The sequence below is a fragment of the Trichosurus vulpecula genome, chromosome 2, assembly GCF_011100635.1.
Source record: "Trichosurus vulpecula isolate mTriVul1 chromosome 2, mTriVul1.pri, whole genome shotgun sequence".
NCBI lineage: Eukaryota > Metazoa > Chordata > Mammalia > Diprotodontia > Phalangeridae > Trichosurus > Trichosurus vulpecula.
In genome coordinates this window covers 311,931,039-311,952,369 of record NC_050574.1, presented here as the reverse complement: position 1 = coordinate 311,952,369, position 21,331 = coordinate 311,931,039, and the positions used below count along the sequence as shown (strand labels likewise).

Here is a 21,331-nt window from a genome sequence, read left to right as displayed (position 1 = left end):
AGGGCATGGGCCTTTGAAGATACTCTTCAATTTACATGGGGCTGGAGGGTAGGCAGGGAAGAGATGTGTTCAAGTAGGACTTTGAATGAAAAGTTCTATAGCCTCCCCTCTCAAGAACAAAGCAATCATTCTGCATATGGCTGAGAGAGTATGAAGGACTGTGGGGATGGGGGGGGGGACTGGGCACAGAAGGGAATATGAAGTAGAGCTGAATATCTACTTTGGTATATAATCTTCCTTCCACATCCCAAGGACTACCCTTTGCTGTCTAGTTTTCTCTTGGGAAGATTCATGATAGGAATGAGAGACAATAATAAAAACAACAGCAACTGACCCATCCTGCTTCTTAATTAGCAAAACTTTTCTACCCTTATCTCACTTGAGTCTCACAGCAGCCCTGAAAAGCAGGTACCAATTGGTACCTGGAACAAAGGAGGACTATGGACAGACCCCATTGATTCTGTTCAGATGTTATCAACTTTTGTTTTTGTGTTCTAGATTCTTCTTGCCTCCATTCTCTCACAGATAAGGTTTTACTGCATCTATTCCTTTTTCCCTCATGCTGGGAATGGATTTCACTTGGTTTTGTATAACTTCCCCCCATTTGGTCCTAGGACTCAGAAAGATCAGCAGCTTACCTGTCTGAAAACTGCCATCTGGGACCAACCGCTCACATGCAGCTTGTCTGCAAAGAGAGAAGACATGTGTCATAAGCAGACCTTGATGATAGTCAACTCAGTCCCAACCCAAAGGTTAAAAAAAAACAACCCCTATCTCCAATAAGCCTAATCAAGCATTTATTAAATGTTTACACTATGGGGATGCTGAAAAATTGTAAAACCTGCACTTTGCCCTCAAGGAATTTATAGTCTGGTTGGAGAGCCAATGGAAATCGTTAAAGAGTAATGGGAGACAAGGTATGATTAAGTGCTAAATGGAATGAGACTTTCTAAGTTCTTGATTGGATTTCTTTGTTTAGTAACCCATGCCATTTCTGTTCTTTTGCTGCTCTTTATGTTTAAGAAGCGATTTTAATTGCTTTTTCCCCCTTTCTTTTTAAGTCTTTGTTTTAAGGAATAGTTTGCTGGATAGGAGAGGAGGAGGAGGAGGGGTAGACATATTAGAAAAGGAATTTAAGGTAACAACAAAAACCATCAAATCAAATTAAAATAAGTATATGTGCTGAGGAAAGAAAGAGGAGCAAAGCATGGAGCCTTATTCAAACTTCATTAAGATAGATCCAACACAACACAACTACAACACAAAATCATATACTATAAATGCATACGAGAGGTACAAACTGTTGTGTATGGTCCAAATAGGAGAAAAGTCATGTTAAAGTGTTAATATTGTCTTGGAAGGGGATCTTACTTATTTAAAAGGTAACTACAGCTCTCTATTTAATAAGAATTGCAGAAAGAATGGAATAGGTAAAATATAGTTTTAGACTAGTATCTCACACCATATACCACAATACTTTCCAAATAGATACTTGACTTACATATAAAAGGTCATGATAAAAGAAAATTAAGGGAAATTGGTTGGAGGTGGACACAAGGAGGACACAACTATGTCTGGGGGAGAATTCCTAACCAACATAGAGTAGGAGAGATTACAAAATATAGAAGAAATAATTTTGATTATATGAAATTTAAAAGTTTTGCACAGTCAAAAATCAATGCAAACAAAAAAAATCAGTGCAATATTACCAGCTAGGATAAGATGGAAAAAGATTGGGGAAAAAATTGTTGTATAAAATATCTCTGATAAACTTCTGATATCCAAGAAATATAGGGAATTAACACAAATATATAAGATCAAGAGCCATTCCTTAACGTATAAATGGTCAAAGTATTATGAACAAACAATTCTTGAAAAAAATTATGATCTAGTAACACCTAAGATTGCTCCAATCAGTAATGATAAAAGAAATGCAAATCAAAATAACTCTGAGGTTTCATCTCACACTTAATGAACTGCAAAAGATAACAAAAGATGGAAATGGTCAATGTTGCAGGGACTGAGGAAACATAGGAACACTAGTTAATAAACTTTTGGTAGAACTGTGACTTGATCCAACCATTCCAGAAAGCAATTTAGAAATATACCAAAAATGTGTCAAAATGTCCACAGTTTTTGACCCAGAGATCCTACTGTTAGGCATATAGCCCATGGAGGATAAGGAGAAGCAGAAAGATTTCATACACAGCAAAATATTCATAGAAACATATTTTAGTAGCAAAGAACTCAAAACAAAGTCAATGCCCTTCTGCTAGGGAATGACCAAACCAGTTGTGGTATGTGAATGAATTGGAATATCATTGCACCATAAAAAACAATAAACATCAAGAATTCAGAGAAGCATGAAAGGACATATGACCTTATTCATGAAAATAGAAAAAAACCAGAATAATAATGTATATGGTGACTACAACAATGTAAACGGAAGGAACAAAAAAAAAATGACACTGAACGTTCCGCGATTATTATGTCCAGATAGCCCAAGGGAAGAGTGAGAAAATGTACTTCTTCCTTCCTTTTCAGAGTTGGGCGCTGTGGGTGAGGAATATTTTATATGCTATTAGGTACAATTAATATGTTGATTGGTTTTGTTGAACCTTTTCTCCTCTTCTTAAAATCTTTGTTATAAAGGATAGCTCACTAGGGAGGGGAGGGGATACATTCAGAAATGAAGATGATACAAAAACAAAAAATAGCAATAAAATAAATTTTTAAAAAAGAAACTGAACAATTTTGTGGGGTTATAAAGACCAACCTTGGTCTCAGAGGAACACTGAGATAAATTCGCTTCCCTGTATGCTTATGGAATAGTGTGTGCATGTGCACTTGCACACATACACACACACACATTCATGCACACACACATACAAACACACAACACACATACACACATGTTGCCAGACCCTTGCTATACTAGTTCATTCTGCTGAACTGCTTTTTTTTCCTTTTTTTTTTAATCTTTGTGACCAAGCATGGCTAGCTGAGGGAGGAAGGATAGAGAGATATAGTCATAAATGAATGTAATAGAAAGATAAAAGGCATCCAATTTTTAAAATAAAGGTAAATAGAGTTAGAATACATAAAATGGAGACTAAGGTGATCACCCCTATTACTCAGGTTCTCTAGAGCTAGGATAACACAAGCCCATCTTAGGACCACAGCAATGAATTTATCCTTGCTGTGCCACTCATGCCATCTCTGGTCCTTTCTTTCTGAGGCACCAGAAAGGGTGCTGGATTTGGAGTTAGAGGACCTGTGTTCAAATCTCACTTCTGTAACTCCCTGTGTTATTTTGGGCAGTCTCTCTGGATCTGTGTTTTCTCATCAGTGACATGAAAGTTTGGATTGGATGGCCTTTAAGATCCCTTTCATCTCTAAATCTGTAATCTAATATTCAATCAGCCTAGGTTAGGGCCTTTAAATCCAGATAGTAACAGTATCAGTGATAATAACAGCCATAATAAGTAGTGTTATCCGTTCTGAGAATGGCCATCAGTGAGGGCTGTGCCCTAAACATCCTCAAAACTGTTATGAATGAATGGTTCGTTAATTTATCAAGCCTTTTTGGAATCTGTTCGTATTTTTCAGCATGGACAACTTCTTGAGGTAATGAGCTCTGTAGGCTTTCTCCCAGTTGTGCGAAAACTCCAGGGGAGGCCCTTAATTTTAAAGTTGAGGATTTGGATTTGAAGAATAAGTCTTTGTTTACTCTCGCCTTCCCTTTCATGATGGGATAATTGTCGATAAAAGTGCTCTGTTAATAATTGTGCTTCTTGGCCTTTCCTGCACTGAAGAATCCACATTTCATAGCCATTCTCCAACTGACCCTACATCTGAGCCCCCACCTAACTCCCATTACAGAGCCAAGGAGAATCTTGAACTTGGATGTGGGTCATCAGTGGAGTATACAACAATTTGGGGAGTCCTCTTGAGGCTCCGAGTCCCTCTACTACATGTAGAGTGAGTACAAATAACTTGTGTTATCACTCATTCTTTCCATTAGCACAAGTTATTGAAGAGAAATTACACAAGGAAAACACACAAGGTACTCCGGGAAATTTCAGGTTCCAGAGCACTAGACTTGGATTCTGGTGCTGCTTTTCTATGAACTTCTTGTGTGACCTTGGCCAAGTCACTTCTCTGGGCCTCAGTTTCCTCATCTATAACATGATCCATTTGCTGATCTCTAAGTTTTCTTGTAGCTCTGAAGAAAACTGACATTCCCATAAGTCTTTGTTCCCAAGGCTGTCCCAGTACGGACTGTTTTGAGTGCTCCAAAGGATAACATAGTACAGCGAAGCACATACAGAACTGAGAGCCAGGCTGTCCACAACTTGCCATGGAAAGTATCAGTCCCCTCTTCTCATTCTTGACATCCCTATAGCACTCTTCCCTTTCTCCTCACTCCTGACATTCCTTCCTCTTCTCCAACCCACCAGGTAGCAACTCTTACTACCAGCCAGTTTCTATTATCTTTCATAAGCTAAACAGATGACGAGTCTTCGTATTACAAATACAGATCCCAAGATGGTTTCGAGAATTAAACAAATAAGCTGTACTGGAACTGCAGCATTCTTATAGACAAAATCGTTGCCTATAATCACCCAATCATAACACTGATCCATAAATGTCAAAGATGTTTTAATAGATGTTGCCATAGCAAATACTTATAATCTCTAAGCTATGTAGAATAAAAGGCTCTTACACTACAGAGCCCCAGCAGAAGAAATCAAAACCGTGTGGAAACAGAATGTATTTATCATCCTTGTCATCCTGTCTGCTCCTGAAGCCATCCTAAAGATGCTTGCAGTAGCTTCCAGAAGCTGCACTGATATACCAATACTTTCATTCAATTACAAAAAGCAGTCATCTTATCTACTTGCACAATAGTCACAAAAAATTAAATGTAAAGAATAATAGCAAGATAGCTACAAGGCCCTGGGCCTTTTCTTTCTGAACTCCAGCAAGGGAAAAAATGAGAAAGAAATCATAATAGGGACACAACCTGTGATTTTATTTGTATAGGGGAAGAGCTAGTAAACTATGACCATTGGCAAACTACAAACATCATCTCGCCAGATCTTGGCTGCGAGTCAGTGAGCTAGGAATGGCTTTTGCAATTTAAAATATAGTTTTATTGTATTTAAAATGTAAAAACTATTCCTAACTCGAGGCCAAACAAAAACAGAGAGTGAGCAGGGCTTGGCTCTTGGGGAGTAGTTTCTTGATTCCTGACATAGGAAACTCCCAGGTAAGGAAATTCTTTCCTCCGAGGCAGATTGGCACATTCTTGTGACATAAAGACATAAAGTTGTATTGTTTTCTAAGAAGTTAAATGACTTGTCCTGATCTATATAGCCAGAATGCATGAAAGGCAAAATGTGAACCCAGGTCTTTCTAGCTCTGATGCCAGCCCTTTATCCGCTATGCCACACTGTTTCTGACACTAATAACTGATATTTATATAGCATTTTATGATTTGCAAAGCACTTTCCACATATTATTTCTTTTGAGCCTCTTGTTTTCAAGGTAGGGGGAAGAACAGCAGCTTCAGGTGCCTTATAGCTCCAACCAGCTGCCATGTTTCCATGATCACATTGTGAGAGATTGGTAAAAGTTAGGGAAAGTTAGGTTTCCACAGAAGAGTTAGTTAAGTTCCACAGAATAATTAATTAAAGGGAAAAGGTGATGGGGGGAGGGGAATGACAGAAGGGAGGTTTGATTGGGGAATCAGAATATATGCCATCTTGGAGTGGGGGGGAGGGTAGAAATGGGGAGAAAATTTGTAATTCAAAATCTTGTGGAAATCAATGCTGAAAACTAAAAATATTGAATAAATAATAATTTTTTTAAAAAAGATAAAAAAGATTATAATTAATTGTCAGCCTGAACAAAGAAGGAGTAAAAATTAACCAGGACGAGAGGTCTCAGCCAATCCGAATGAAGTTTGCAGTTTTGCAAAAGCCACAGATTCAGGATGTTAGGAAAACTGGTCTAAACTGGCCAGATAAGGGTCAGGGTTGAAGAGAAAACTGGGTCAAAAGGCTACCACCCATGCTTAATTGGCTAATTGAATATTACCTTACACACCCACAGGGAGGAGTTTTCCACCATTTTTTAACATGGGACATATGATGAGGGGAGGGGGACATGCTTACACATATCAAGGAGAGAATATACGATGAGGTATATCAGGAAGAGAGAGGATCAATCTGCTCTCCAAGGGGAGGTACTGAGTTGATGGTGCGTCAATCTGTGTTGCTCTAACACTATAAAGCTGATCTCATTTTTGTAAGCAGCACTCCCCCTTCCTAAACAAGTGTGGAGTCTGCTCCTGGCCAGGAACATTTACCAGTTCCTTTGGATTCTTCAATAATAATAAATTGCCCTTGATACCTGAATTTCAGTGTCAAGCGTATTTCTAACAACATGACATCTCTGTTCGTCATGCATCTTTTCTTATTTTAGGTGAATGAATATCCTGGGATGAAAATGCCTATGTGAACAGTGAGGCCAGGAGGTCTGTAAAAGTCATCAAAGTTCCACCACCAGCCAGAGTCCTAGAGCCAATGGCTATAGTAGCTGGGTCTGGTGAGAAGACTGTGTAGCAGCTCTTAGGAGTGACCAGCTTAACCCAGCTGAGCAAGCAGTGGCTTATCTATCAGCTATGTTCCACCCAGAAGTGAACTTGGTGGGTACCACCAGCAGCTGTGGCACCGAATGGCCAGAGATGGCCGAAGGCCAAGGACAGTGAAAAGAAAACATGGGCCAGGTGGAAAGAGTAAAGAACAGCTCCATTTATTAAACTGAGGGACAGGGTTTATATACCTTTTTAGGCAAGCAGAATCAACAAGTCCACGTGCGAAAACATTTGCATTGCATGTGCTTTGTTCCCTTTTGTAAACAATATTGTGTTAATAGCCCACAGGTGCTGTTTAGCACGTGTGTGCCACGGGGTTTTGGAGAGAGCACATGTATACTGAGGAGGCTTGGAGAGCCTTCATCTTAAACAGCACGTGTATGCCGAGGGTGGGGAGGTGGTATGGAAAGCCCACATGCCAAGTTATCAGCCCAAGGGCAAGAACAGGCCTCAGGGAAAACCTGGCCTATATCTTATCCCAGAATGGACTTTCTCAGAGCTGGCCCTCCATAGGTAGGGACTTCATGAAGGGAGAAAAGCAGGCAACTAGGTGGTGCAGTAGATAGAGCATGGGCCCTGGAGTCAGGAGGACCTGAGTTCAAATCCAACCTCAGACACTTGACATTTACTAGCTATGAAACCCTGGACAAGTCATTTAATCCTGATTGCCTCACAAAAACAAACATGAAGGGAGAAAAGAAGGGACTCAGGGCCAGGGAATAGCCTGTCTGTTCTCCTGCTATGTAGGGGAAGGGGGTATTTTATAGTAATAATTTTAAGTTCAAGGCCACTCTCTTCAAGATGAGTGGGTTGTAGAGAGGTGAATACAATTCCTTATTTAGGGGGATGTTGTATTTCAATCCTTGTTATGCCTTCTCAGTAAACATCGATTTATAAAAATTATTCGGTGTTAATTGGCAATTGGCATGGAGGAGATGTTAACTAATTAGTTATAATAAGAGAGCACACTGGATGGGGGCTCATGAATGACAGTATCAGGAGCCACAAACCCTCAGGGTTACCTCTAGAACCTTAAAGAGAGTAGTGGCCAGTCACCCTCTGGGGATCCAGTTCCTAGAGGGAGTAGGAATTGGGAAAATGAGCCTAGAAAAAGTGCTACACAAATAGGGAAAGTGTGGCTTAGAAAAATTAGATTATTTGTCCATGGTCACACACAAATAAGTGTCAGCATCAGGAGAGGAAGAAGGCAGGCGGGAATGGTGCTGACAAGGCACTGGTCAGCTGCAAAGTCCAGCAACTCCCGAGACTGAGAAAACCAGATAGTAATGGGCTTAGAGATCTGCCAAGAGATCTCAATTTATTCAGGGAGCTTTGGAATAATAGCCCAGAATGTGTTTTGACAAAAGCTCCAGTATAAACAGTGTTGCAGAGGTTTGGACAGTGTTAACACTGAGTAGTCCTAGTACTTGGGATCTCCTCTCCTTGCTAAGTATAAAGCTAGAGGCAGGGGAGATACTCTGCAGTCCCATGCATCTGCTTAGGAAATCTAAAGAGGCAGAGACCTTGGTGAAGGATTGAATTAATCTGCAGCTTCCTCTGGGAGATGATAATCAAATGAGGCTCTAACTGTATTCTTATCTAGGAAATGCTTTCCTTCTCCAATAAGATTATTGGGCAGGTCAGATCAGTGTTGGACTACTTACTGGCAGGGAGCCCTATACCAGGCATCAAGGCTGGCCTGACCTGTTGGTGGAGCACATGTAGTAATTTGAGGAGACAGGGAAGCTTGTCACTCAAATATTACTCTCTACTAGTGTGTCTCAGGATTGGATATGTGAGGTGATTGTTGTTCAATCGTGTTTGACATTTTGTGACTCCATTTGGGGTCTTCTTGGCAAAGATGCCTGAGTGGTTTGCCATTCCTTCTCCAGATTATTTTACAGATAAGGAAATTTAGGCTAAAGGGTTAAGTGACTTGCCCAGGATCATACAGCCAGCAAGTATCTGAAGAAGGATTTGAGCTCAGGAAGATGAGTCTTTCACTGCTCTATCCACCGTGCCCCCTAGCTGCCCCTAGAATGAGACTTAGAATTCTTAGCTCCTTTCAACACTCGGCTGGGTATTACCTCCTCATAAGTGTCTGAGGCTGGATTTGAACTCATGAAAATGAGTCTTCCTGATTCCAAGCCCAATGTTCTACCCATTGCATCATCTAGCTGCTATCAATCATTAATACCTTAGTTTGAAATTCTAGACCTCTGAAATCAGCATATTGATCTTGAGAGAAAGACATACTATTGGAGTAGAAACAGGGTGTGCTTGTAAATATTTAACAACTGACTCTCCAGAGGGGAAAAAACTGTACTGTCAATAACCTTTAAGTTTAAACAGCATTATTAATATAAATATAATTATATTATTCAACTGAGTGTTGCATAATACTTATATAATTATATAATATTATATAATAAGAGTATTAAATTAAATAATTAGTAATATAAATTAAATAATTAGTATTAAAATTCATCAGTTTCTTGAGTCCTGACAATCAAGAAAACAATATAGCAAGTTCTGAGTCATACCCTTGCAGATTTCTGAGGTATAAATGCTCACACCGATAATTTAACAATTCTTGATCTGGCCCCAGCACACCGCTCAGGACACTGCCAAATCAAGACACCTTTGGAAAGTTGCCAATATGGGCAGCCAGGGAAGCTGTGATGGCGTGGCCTAAGGTGTGGAGAGGTATAGTCCTTGTGACAAAGGGGGCCACAGAAACTGAAAAATAGTTTCTCCCCACCACAGATAAGATAAGTAAGTTATTCATTATAGAAATTATTTCTCATAGGAGGAAAGATCCGACTTAGCACTTAAACCAACATGTGACTGATATGTTACCAAAGCCTGATCCGCTTGCAGGACACATTCTCTTAGGCCAGAAGTGACTGAAAATAAAGAAGTGAGAAAACTGAGTAGTCTCATTTTTAACATCCCACAAATTAACCTGAGGTCTGGTCTAAAAAATATGTGAAGTATATATGGTAGAAGGATAAGTGGATTGGGAATCAGGAGACCTGTGTCCTAGTTCTGTCACTAATTTGCCATGGCATTTCGAGAAAGTCATTTCTCTTCTCTGGGTTTCAGGTTCCTCATTTGTAAAAAAATAAAATAAAATAAAATAAACCAAAAAACAGGAGTTGATCTCTACTTTTCTTCTTACTCTTATTATTAATATTGTAATTAATATTACTGTATCCATAAACTATCATGACAAAAGAGTCAAAATGGCTGAATGAGAAGTGTTAGAGTTTACTTCTTCCAACATAACTTCTGGACAAAGATCTTGAAAGTATGTCAGTCCAAATTCTGACTGGCAAAGTCGAGAAGAAGTCACAGTGAGTCATTTTTCTAGTCCAAGGAGGCTTGGGGAGACAGACAGAGAAGTCCACAGACACTAGGGAGGGGGTCTGGCCAGGAGCAGGCATGACTCAGAGCATTCTAGCACCCAGAGATTGAAATGGGCTACCAAGGTAGCATGCACTGGAGCAGGAAGAAATCTCAAAGGATCCCTGAACAACCACTCGATGCAGGAATGGGTACTCTGGCAGTTCTGCCACCTACTACCCTGTTCCAGATCATGGATGGAGAAAGATAGAGATAGATGGAGAAGGATGGAGAAGATGGATGGAGGAGAATAGTCATTGTCCCCAGCTGTGTACTAAGCAAAGAACAAGTTCTGGAAGCAAATGGTCGCTGAATGATGCTGATCTCAGGGTCAGAATACATCATCCCATGTTGAAAGGGAGCCAGCATTTCAGTTGCTGTGAACCTGCAGAACCTCCCAGTGGGCCAATAGTGGTGGGATCAAACAAGAGTCAAATGAAATTCCCAACCAGGAATAAGCCAATAGACTCAAAGCTGGGTTAGGAATTTACAGAATTCAGAGCAGGAGGGCAGCAAACAGGCCTTACTTTAAGAGTACTTGTGGGCCCCAACCTGATCTGTAAAAGCAGCAGCAGGACAGAAGAGGACAACATGATTTTCTTTATCTCCCCCCATGCACCCAGAAATGTGTAGAGCCCAGCACTAACATTAAATTCAAAGTCAAGAAGTAGAGTGTAAGAATGAGCAAACAAACAAGGAAAAAAATAATCTGACCATAAAGAACTATTATGGTGACATGGAAGCTCAAGACACAAACAGAAAAGAGAAAGACTTGAAAAAATCTACAAGCAAAACCTCAAATAAAAATGCAGCTTAGACATAAGTACAACAAGAATCCCTTAAAAAGTTGAAGCAAGAGTTTAAAAAAAGAGTCAAAAGATGATTTTAAAAATCAAATGAGAGCAGTAAAGAAGAAAAATGTGAAAAGAGAACCAACTACTTAGAAAAAGAGGTACAAAGCCATATTGAAGAAAATTACTCCTAGAAAATTAGAATTGGCCAAGTGGGAGTTAATTACTTCAAGAGAAATCAAGATAATAAAACATAGTCAAAAGACTGAACAAAATGGGGAAAAAATATGAAGCATCTCATAAGAAAAAATTCCTGACCTGGAAAACAGATGGAGGAGAGATAATTTAAGAATCATTGGACTACCTGAAAGCCATGACCAAAAAAGTAACCTAGACATCATATTTCAAGAATCATAAAACTGTCCAGACACCTTAGAACCAGAGGGCAAAATAAAATTCGAAACAAGTCGTCTCCTGAAAAAAACTCCAGAATGAAAACTCGCAGGAATATTATATGCCAAATACAGAAATCCCAGGTCAAGGAAAGTACTGCAAGCAGGCAAAAAAAAAGAATTCAAGTACAAAAGAAGCACAGTTGGGATTACATATGGCTTAGCAGTCACCAACATAGAGGAGTGGAGAGTTTGGAATATGATATCTTAGAAAGCAAAGGATCTAGGCTTATAACCAAGAATAACCTACCCAATGAAACTGAGTATAATCCTATAGATGAAAAAAATGGATCTTTAATGAAACAGAGGACTTTCAAATTTTTCTGATGAATAGATTAGAGCTGAGTAGGAAATGTGACATATGTACATAAAAATAAAGAGAAGCATAAAAAGGTAAACATAAGTGAGCAATTACAATGGACTAAACAAGGTTAAATTGTTTACATTCTTACGAGAGGAGATGATATTTAGAACCCTTCAGAACTCTATTATCATCAAGGATTATAGAGGAAATAACGGGGAGATTTATTTCGAATAAGTGAGGTGTACAAAGAGGAATTTAAGCAATAGGGAAGGGGCGATGGTGAAATTATCTGAACTGATTAAAGAAGGGAAGACCACACATACACACAATTGGGCACAAAAGCATATCTTACCCAATGAGGCAATGGGAGGAAAGAAGGGGAATAAGAGGGAGGGTAGATTAAGGGAGGCATTAGTCAGAAGCAAAACAGATTCTTAAAGAGAAAAAAAATGAAAAGTATAAGAAGATGGGATAGAAGGAAATACACAATTAACAATCATAACTGTGAATATTAATGGGGTTAATTCACCTATAAAATGTGAGAAGATAGCAAAATAGATTAGAAACCAGAGTCCAACACTATGTTGTTTACAAGAAACGCATGAAGTAGAAAGATACACATAGAGTTAAAATAAGGAGCTAGAGTAGAATATATCATAATTCAGCTGAAGTAAAAAAGGCAGGGGTAGTAATCATGTTCTAAGACAAAACAAAAGAAAAGCAGTCAAATTAAAAGATAAAACAAGGTGACTACGTTTTGCTAAAAGGTACCATAGACAGTGAACCAATGTCAATACTACTAATAATAATACTATATGTATCAAATGGATCTAAATTGTTAAAGGAAAAGATAAATGAGCTACAAGAAGAAATAGACATAAAATTATGATAGTAGAAGATCTCAATTTACCCCTCTGATCTAGATAAATCTGACAAATGATATCATTATCAAATTATGGAATTCTTAAATTTGTCTTTGCCATTCTCTGTCCTCTCTCATTTTATATTCAGTGCCTTTCTCTTCTGAATCCTACCCTCTAATCCTTCTCCCCTCTCTAAATACCTAGCATCACACTCCCTTTATCCTTCTCCTACTAACATTTACTGGAATGGAAAGAATTAAAGAATAAAGTTAAACAGCTGCATCATAATAGAGAACATCCTTTACCCAAAGGGATGAATCCATGATGGCAAAATTGTACAAAAGAGTTTTGAAGATAATTTTGATACCCCTACTCAATCTAATAAGTATTTAATCAATTCATTGTGATATAATGGGTATCAATGATTGTGTTAGACAGGATAGAGTTAAGCTTGATTTAGTTAACTGTTAGAGTAGGAGTTATGTACATCAGAATTAATTAACCCATTGTCCATTGATGAATATAGCACTCATATTGGTTACAGGATAGTTTTATACTTTGTTAGTGAGATCTATGTTAATATAGAGAGTTGCTATATTAGTATTGCCCTCCCCCCTTACCTCCAGAGAACAATGTTCAAAAAAACCACAGTTTCCCCATGCCCCTTCTGTTCTTTCACACCTAATATTCATAACTGCTTGTGGAAAGTCCCGAATCTTGGGGACTAAACATTGATGAAACACTGGTATTTGATAAACATCTGCTTTGACTAATCATAAGATTTCCCCACTTCTGGAAGAGACCAGTCATGAATTATACTGCCTCAATTCTATTTTTTGTAATCTCTTAATGTCAATAAAAAGGACCAGAGTCCTAGCAGAGGGATCCTCGACCAAGAGGAAGGTCCTGGATCCAATCACTTAGAAACCACCAGTCTCCCTAATAAATTGATACTTCTCTGAGCTCTGCCTTAGCTGTCTTTGTTGTGGATTGGGATTTGGTGGCCCATGAAACATAAGCACTTCAAGGTCTAGGACCATTTCCATTTTTGATTTTGTACTCCCCAAACTTCAAATATAGCATTTACACATAATAGGTCCTTAAATATTTGTTGAGTTGAATAGGATGTTGGAATTTCAGGTGAGATAGTGGGGGGAAAGGGACTTTCCATTCAAATAATATTCATTGGTAGCTACTATCCTGATTTCTCCCTCTCTGATTTCTCACTTGAAGCACCTGCCAAAACCTCACACCTCAGGAAACTAATAGACATATCTTGTAGGATTATAGATGCTTTGATTGCACAACCCAGATTGATTGTGACAGGAAGAGAAGATGAGAAAAAAACTATTGAAAATTGTAAAGTTAATAGATACCTCAACAGATTCGAGGAAATATAATTTTGAGTTGTGCGTAGAGCTTCCAGTTCTAATAACCTATAACATTTTGACTCCCCAAAGTCACAGTCATTCTTGTGGATTCATGACTATTTAGTTAGGAATTTCTGAAACAATGATAAGCTTAGGAAAGATAGGGAAAAGTGAGAAACTGACCTGAGCATGACTCAGGATGAGTGGTTACAGGGAGCACCTTGAGTGGAATGGCTGAAAGCCTCTCATTTAAGGAAAAGGATACTACTTAATATTTTAGCCTTCATAAAGCCTGAGCTATATCATAAAGTTTAAAGTTAGCCCCCCACTCCCTGCTTAAACTTGCACATATACCACATATACCCACATCCTGCATCATGCCTCTAACTGCTGTCTTTTAGTTTGGGGTTAAGGTGTTAGATTAAGAATCTTTCCTTGTTTCAAGAATGTGAGGCCAATTATCCCCACTGATGGGAATAGAGGTCCAGACTTTGGGGTTTTTCTTAGAATTGTTTTGTAAGGGGGTTTTTAGGGGCATTTCTTAGAATTGTCTTCGAGGGGTATATAAACTGCCTGTCTGCTCTCTATAACAGGCCTCCCTACCCCATTCCACCCTGGAGTAGGCCGTGCCCAGTTCTCCCGTGAGACTTGCAAATAAAGCCTCTGTCTTTATCTTGAGAGACCTTTGATTGTTGTTTCATTTTGGGGAAACTATTGTCCCTCACAGTTTTGGTGATGAAACCCGGGAGTACCCTCAACTGAGGCAGACCCCTTTTCTTGGAGCCACAACTGAGTGCCTATCGGGATTTCCTGGAGGTTTCGGACCCAAGGGGAGTGGAGCTGCCTGGCCAAGGGGAACACCCGGAGAGAGGTAAGACACACCACTTATTAAAACTCCAACAATAATTCAGCTTACATATGTGAGATTGAAATTCTGGCCGGTCAGTGAATGAGTGTGAGCAGTCAAGAAACTTGTGCGCATACAACCTCGAGGTAAGCACTCGGGGGTCTGGAGGTAATTGGCATTGCAATGGATTTCTGGTAGTCCACAGACCAAAGTGCAGAGTTAATACCTCAGTGAAAGGATGCCGCTGTATAGGCTTCATGGGTGACTGAGGGGGAAGAGTGACCTTCCTTGGAAATTTCAGCTGAGTCATTTTGACTTGGGGAGCTTGGTGACGACTCCCGTAAAACCCCTGAGGATGGGGAAAGAGCAGTCTAAAATTGTGCAGTCAGAGTAAAAGTGTGAGGTACCTGTATATAGTCCTCTAGGCAATGGATTGCAAAAATAAAATTGGAATGAATTGCCAAAGTATAAGAGAAAGGATAGTAAGAAAATGGTTAAATATAGTTGTTTTAGCTGAAATATATTTGGAAAAGGGGACCCCAAAAATTTTGAATAAATTGGCTTTCTGGATCCATCTTGTCGCCCTTTGTTTGTACCCGTTTCTGTGTTTGTTTCTGTGTGGAGTGAGTGTGTGATCTGTATCTCTGTCTCTCTCTGACTCCAGTCTCCTTAGAGGAGCAAGTGGGTGTCAGAGAGGAGAGAGAAAAGTATTTTATTGTCTAGGTTATATGGTTTTGAAGGGGCTTTAATCAAAGTCCACCCAAAGGGAAGAGTAAACAAGGTTTAGAAACTCTTGAAGAGTTGTTGGAAAATATTTTCTTCCTCTCTGCTGCATTCCAACTTCGGCCAAGTTGTTGAATGTAGGAGAAAGGGAGATAAGGAAGAAGGAGGGGGTGAATCTTTTCACCTCAGATCAAAGGGAGGCACGCTAAATAAGCCTTTAACCATTTCCTGCTTTACCTAACAGAGAAAAGTTTTTATGAAATAAGACTCCAAACCAGAAAGAAATTGAATTCATTCTGGTTGTTTCAAAAATATAAAAGTATAATGTGTCACTCCCAAATTAAAGCTTAAGAAAGGTTAGAATTTATTTTACTATTTGGCACTAAAGCAAGTTTAGCAAACAAAGATCTTAAGCAGGAAGCTTAGAGTGAAAGACTGATAGCCTAACTTAAAGACCAATAAATAAGGCTATAGAAAGATAGAAGGAATTGTGCCCACCCACCTTTTGACCTATATCCAAGGGTGGGTTCTATTAAATATAATGTAGATTCTGGCTATGGTAAAGATATTGGTTATTGTGAGTTATGATTATTACTGTGAGGTGTCTGCCTGGAGGGAAAGCTGATCATATTTTGTCAGCATTGATTCAAATTCTTTAGGTTTGCTTTCTACCAGGGCCAAAAAGAAGTAGTTGGAATGCTGGCCCAGCACATTTTAAACTGACCTGATTACAATAGGTGATTCCAAAAACTTTGTAAAACTTTCAAAAAAAATGTGGACATGAAAGTATATATTTGGCATTAAGAAATTTATTAATTATATGGCTCCAAGAAAGCTCTATTTACTTTAGTTTGCTGTTCAGTAAGGAGATGGTGGTGGAATTTACTCCCAGGGATGTTACGGGAGTCATATGATTGTGAAAATACATGGCACAATGCTTGGCATAAAACGAATGCTATCTCTATCTGAATGTAAACTGTTTCAAGTTAAACATAATTGCTTCACGTTCATTAACTTCATGTGGATTTTCTTCGATGTGAAGTTTATTTCAATGATGATGAAATGAATAATTCTCTACTGTAAGGCAACTGCAACTTCAGAACACGTTTGGCTAAAAGTAAAGCCACCAGAGTGGTAATTAATTGGTTTTGGTTTTAAAAGTTTAAATAGATAAAAAAAAAAAAAACAAAAAAAAACAAAAAAAAAAAGTTTAAATAGATGATAATTGTTTATGGTATTGTTGTATTTCTAAAATTTTCTTTTATTGCATAATTTGGTAAACAGTTGTACCAAGTTTTTGTTTCTATTTAAAGGGGATTTTCAGTTAAAAATTGTTTTGCTATCATTTATGAAATTTGTGAGACTGTTAACTGAGCTATTGGAATTATTGTCTAAATCAAATATTTACTGAAGTATGTTTAGTTTTCTTTATTTTTAATTGAGTGGAAGAGGTTTTGTGATCAAATTTAAGAATTGTTTAGTACTTAGGAATTAATAATAATATCAGAATAAATTGTAAGCTGTTTCTGAGAATAGGAAATATTTTCTTTCTTTTTAGTAAAGAACAGTTTGATTATTTTGTTGATTTTTTTTAATGCTAAAACCTAAAATGGTTCATTGATTACTGTATGCGAAAAGAAGAGAATTGTGTAAAGTCTTATCAGGTTGGTTCTGCTCATCCAGAACAGTCCTCCTGTATGCATGGAGGGCAGCAGGTAAAGGGACACCAGCGTTACTTCCTTTACTACCACTACTGTCATTAACACTACTATTACTGCTGCTACTACTATGTATATATATATACATATATATACATATATATGTTTATAGCATTTAACCCTTTCCTGGGGTCCATGTTAAATCTCACTATTGTGTCAAGTTGCCAAGACCCCTTGCAAACTATGTCCAGGAGCTAGTTCACTAGCCCTGAGCGGGAGGGGGATCTACAAGAGTCCCCTATCCCTGGGAGGGGATAAACTTATTTATAGATGGTTCCTTTAGAGTGGCAGAAGGGGAATGATTAACAGTAAAGGGGAAAGAGCTAGCCCATACCACCTTAATCATGCAAATACTAGGAAACCTACAGCTGCCTGGTAATATAGCCATAGTCCTCTTAGGTGATCATCAAAACTGGGCAATCCTTTGAAGTCAGGGGCAATGACTTTGCCCACGAGGAAGCAAGGAAGGCAGGAATAATGGAATCTGAGTTATCAGACCGGTTATTGGTCTTAATCCCCTCTTTTCCTCCAAATCTCCCTTCTCCCTCCTTTACTGAGGAAGAAATGCAAAAGGCACCGACCTTAGGAGCCTGGGAACAAGATGGCTGGTGGCTACTCCCAGGTGGAAGAGAACTACTGACTGAAGCAGGTGTGAGGCAAGTCCTGCAATGCCTACATCAAGGCAGCCATTGGGATGTTCAAAACCTGTGTGATGCGATCCTGACCCAGTATGTACTGCCTGCCCTTTACAGTCTAGCACGAAAACTGGTGGATGGGTGCCTTGTGTGTTGAAGGACAAACAAGTTTGTGTTGTGCCAGGCTCCAGCAGGAGGCAGGCTGCTGGGTCTTAGACCTCTCCAAAGCATGCAGGTGGACTTCACTGAGCTGCCCCCTATAGGTCGTCTTAAATACCTGCTGGTCATAGTGGACCACTTGACCTCCTGGGTAGAGGCCTTTCTTTCACCTCGGGCCACTGCTCCAGTGGTGAGTAAGGTCACACTGGAGCACATAATTCCAAGGTACAGGATGGTAGAACGGATTGATTTGAACCAAGGGACCCATTTTACAGCTAAAATACTGCAGTTCTTGGCTCAGGCCTTGGATATTACCTGGTAGTTCCACACTCCTTGGCACCCTCCCTTGTCTGGCAAAGTTGAAAGAATGAATCAGGAGATTAAGAGACAACTCACTAAACTGGCCTTAGAGACCCAGCTGCCCTGGACTAAATGTCTACCCTTCGCTCTCCTCAGAATTCAAATCAAGCCTCAAAGGGACGCGGGACTCTCCCCTTATGAGCTCCTTTTTGGACACCCCTACCCTGGCAGAAGTAAGGAGAATTAGGACCCACTGTGTGACCAGAAAGATAAGTTTCTGAGAGAATACATATATATCTTCCCTGACAAAGCACTTGCATTCTTTACAACTTAAAGGGTTAATTACTCAAACTCCACCTCTGGGATTCATAGTTCACAGGTACAAACCAGGAGACTGGGTTCTGATCAAATCTCGGGAAGAGGATAAACTCACTACCAGCTGGGAAGGGCTGTTCCAGATCCTGCTAACTTCAGACACCGCGGTACAGACTCTGGAAAGAGGTTGGACACACCATACCTGAGTAAAAGGACCAGGTGCACCTCCAATGGTTTAGACTGTTGAGAATACTGACCCGAAGGACCCAAAGGACTTAAAGCTTCGTCTTCGGTGCCAACCTGTCTCCTTGGAGTAAATGGACTTGGACTCTCAGTGGGTATGCATGGTGACCCTCTTGGGTTGGATAATTCTAATTGTATTCTGGACTTTGAGTCAAAACTGCTTTCTCCCCAGACTTTTGAAACACATGAATTGTAAGTACAAATGGGGACTTTCCTAACCTTCGCCCTTCTGCTAGGACTATCCTCTCTAGCCTCCATCCCTTGGCTCCCTCAGAGAAATAGTCTTGAACAATTAATGGAAACTGTAACCCAAACCTTTAATTTGACTAATTGTTGGGTCTGTGGAGGACACCAGCAGTTGGAGAACTGGCCCTGGGTCCCTATTCCTGTCAGCCTGGCTCAGATACTTAGTAAAAGGTCTGAAGTCCACCTGGGTATGCCAACTTGGCAGGAAACAGAGAAACATACCTGGCCTCTAACAGAGACCCGTGAAGGGAAGTATTGCTTAAATCAGACAGGGAAGCTATTTTGCAGTACTAGACTACCTCTTGGCTAAAGAAGGGGGTGGAGTATGTGATAAGCTCAATCTGTCCACTTGTTGTATGACAATAGATGATGTAGGGCAAATAGTAAGAGACATTAATAAAGAGATTAGAAAAATTGCCCATGTTCCGGTCCAGACCTGGTCCCCCCTCTCCCTACTCAGCACATCATGGCGGTCCTGGTTTGGAGGAACGTGGTGGAAACAGGCTCTACGGTTTTTTACTAGTGGCACTAAGTGGAGTTATATTGCTCCCTGTTTACCTAACATGCATGATGTAATTAATTACAGCCACTGTGCATAAGACACTTTCCAAAATGATTAAGTTAGAGGACCCCACCTATGGGTCCATGAGGTTGATGATTTTGAGGGGTCAAGAATGGGAACCAATTAGTCAAAGAGAGGATGGAATGACCCATGATGGAGATATTGACCAAACTGATGAAAGAGCTGATGAAACTTAACAAATTTGGTGTGAGAGACTTTCAACTATGGAATGAGATGAAGAACTGAGTGGAATGGCTGAAAGTTTCTCACTTAAGGAAAAGGATACTTAATATTTTAGCCTCCATAAAGCCTGAGCTATATCATAAAGTTTAAAGTTAGCCCCCCACTCCCTGCTTAAACTTGCACATATACCACATATACCCACATCCTGCATCATGCCTCTAACTGCTGTCTTTTAGTTTGGGGTTAAGGTGTTAGATTAAGAATCTTTCCTTGTTTCAAGAATGTGAGGCCAATTATCCCCACCAATGGGGATAGAGGTCCAGATTTTGGGGTTTTTCTTAGAATTGTTTTGTAAGGGGGTTTTTAGGGGCATTTCTTAGAATTGTCTTCGAGGGGTATATAAACTGCCTGTCTGCTCTCTATAATAGGCCTCCCTACTCCATTCCACCCTGGAGTAGGCCATGCCCAGTTCTCTCACAAGACTTGCAAATAAAGCCTCTGTCTTACCTTGAAAGACCTTTGATTGTTATTTCATTTTGGGGGAATTATTGTCCCACACAACCTTACCTGAATAAACCCTAAATGGTACTTCTGGGATGTGATAACAGGAACAAGCCAGTAGTCGGTCATGACCCCAAAAATACTCAATGCACTTCTGGGTAATTTATAGGATACCCCTTCAGCTAAGTATTTATTGAGAAGAAACTGGATTGATTACCAAATACTTCTTGACATCTCTGCTACATTGAACACCATTGACTACCCTTCCCTCATGATACTCTTTTTTCTGAGTTATCAATACACTCTTCTCTTTTTTACTTTCTTCTTACCTAACTGTTCATTTGTCTCCTTTCCTAACTCATCATCCCCTAAAACTATCAGTTTTTCCCAAAGCTCTGTCCTGGGTCCTCTTCTCTCCTCTCTCTATACTCTTTCTTCATGATTTTATTAGCCCCCTTGGGTTAACTTACAGTAAAGTGCTAGTAAACATTTAACAAGCAGTTCTCTCAGGAAAGAAAATGTAGGCAAAACACACTTTTAAGTTTAATCTGCATCATTAGCATCTAATACCCTATAACACTTTGACTCCCCCAAATCACAGTCATCCTTGTGGATTCATGACTATTTAATTATTAATTTCTGAAGCAATAGTATGCTTAGAGAGTATGCTTCACTTTCTTAAGTCTGGAACATCAACAAAACAGTAAATCAAGCCCCGATTTGTAGCATTTGCTGATTTGCAAGGTATTAATAAATACTTCAAGGTATAAATAAATACTTTGAAAGTTTAACAGTCAACCCTTTTGAACTGGTTTGAGCTGGCTCTGGCACACTATTGCCAACCTCACTCCCCTCCACACCCGGTTGCTACTTATTTTCCCTGAAATTACCTTGTATTTTTTTTTTAATTCATAAGAATGTTTGATGAATTAAGCCTAATGATCACATTGTTAGAAACTTGTGCTGATGAGCTTTACATCTTAACCCTTTAAATGAATTAGAAATAGTAATGCTACTATTCACATATTATGTAACATCTCTGAAAACCTTAAA

At 39.4% G+C, this 21,331-nt stretch overlaps 1 protein-coding gene across 1 annotated transcript in view; it reads right to left on the bottom strand.

Annotated features, from left to right (window-relative positions):
• MYO7B (myosin VIIB) overlaps positions 1 to 20,407 on the bottom strand; it is a 145,578-nt gene extending 125,171 nt beyond the window's left edge. The window contains 1 exon segment of the mRNA XM_036744081.1: positions 20,345 to 20,407. Coding sequence (XP_036599976.1) covers positions 20,345 to 20,407 — 63 coding nt within the window.
• Between the last annotated feature and the right edge of the window lie 924 nt (positions 20,408 to 21,331).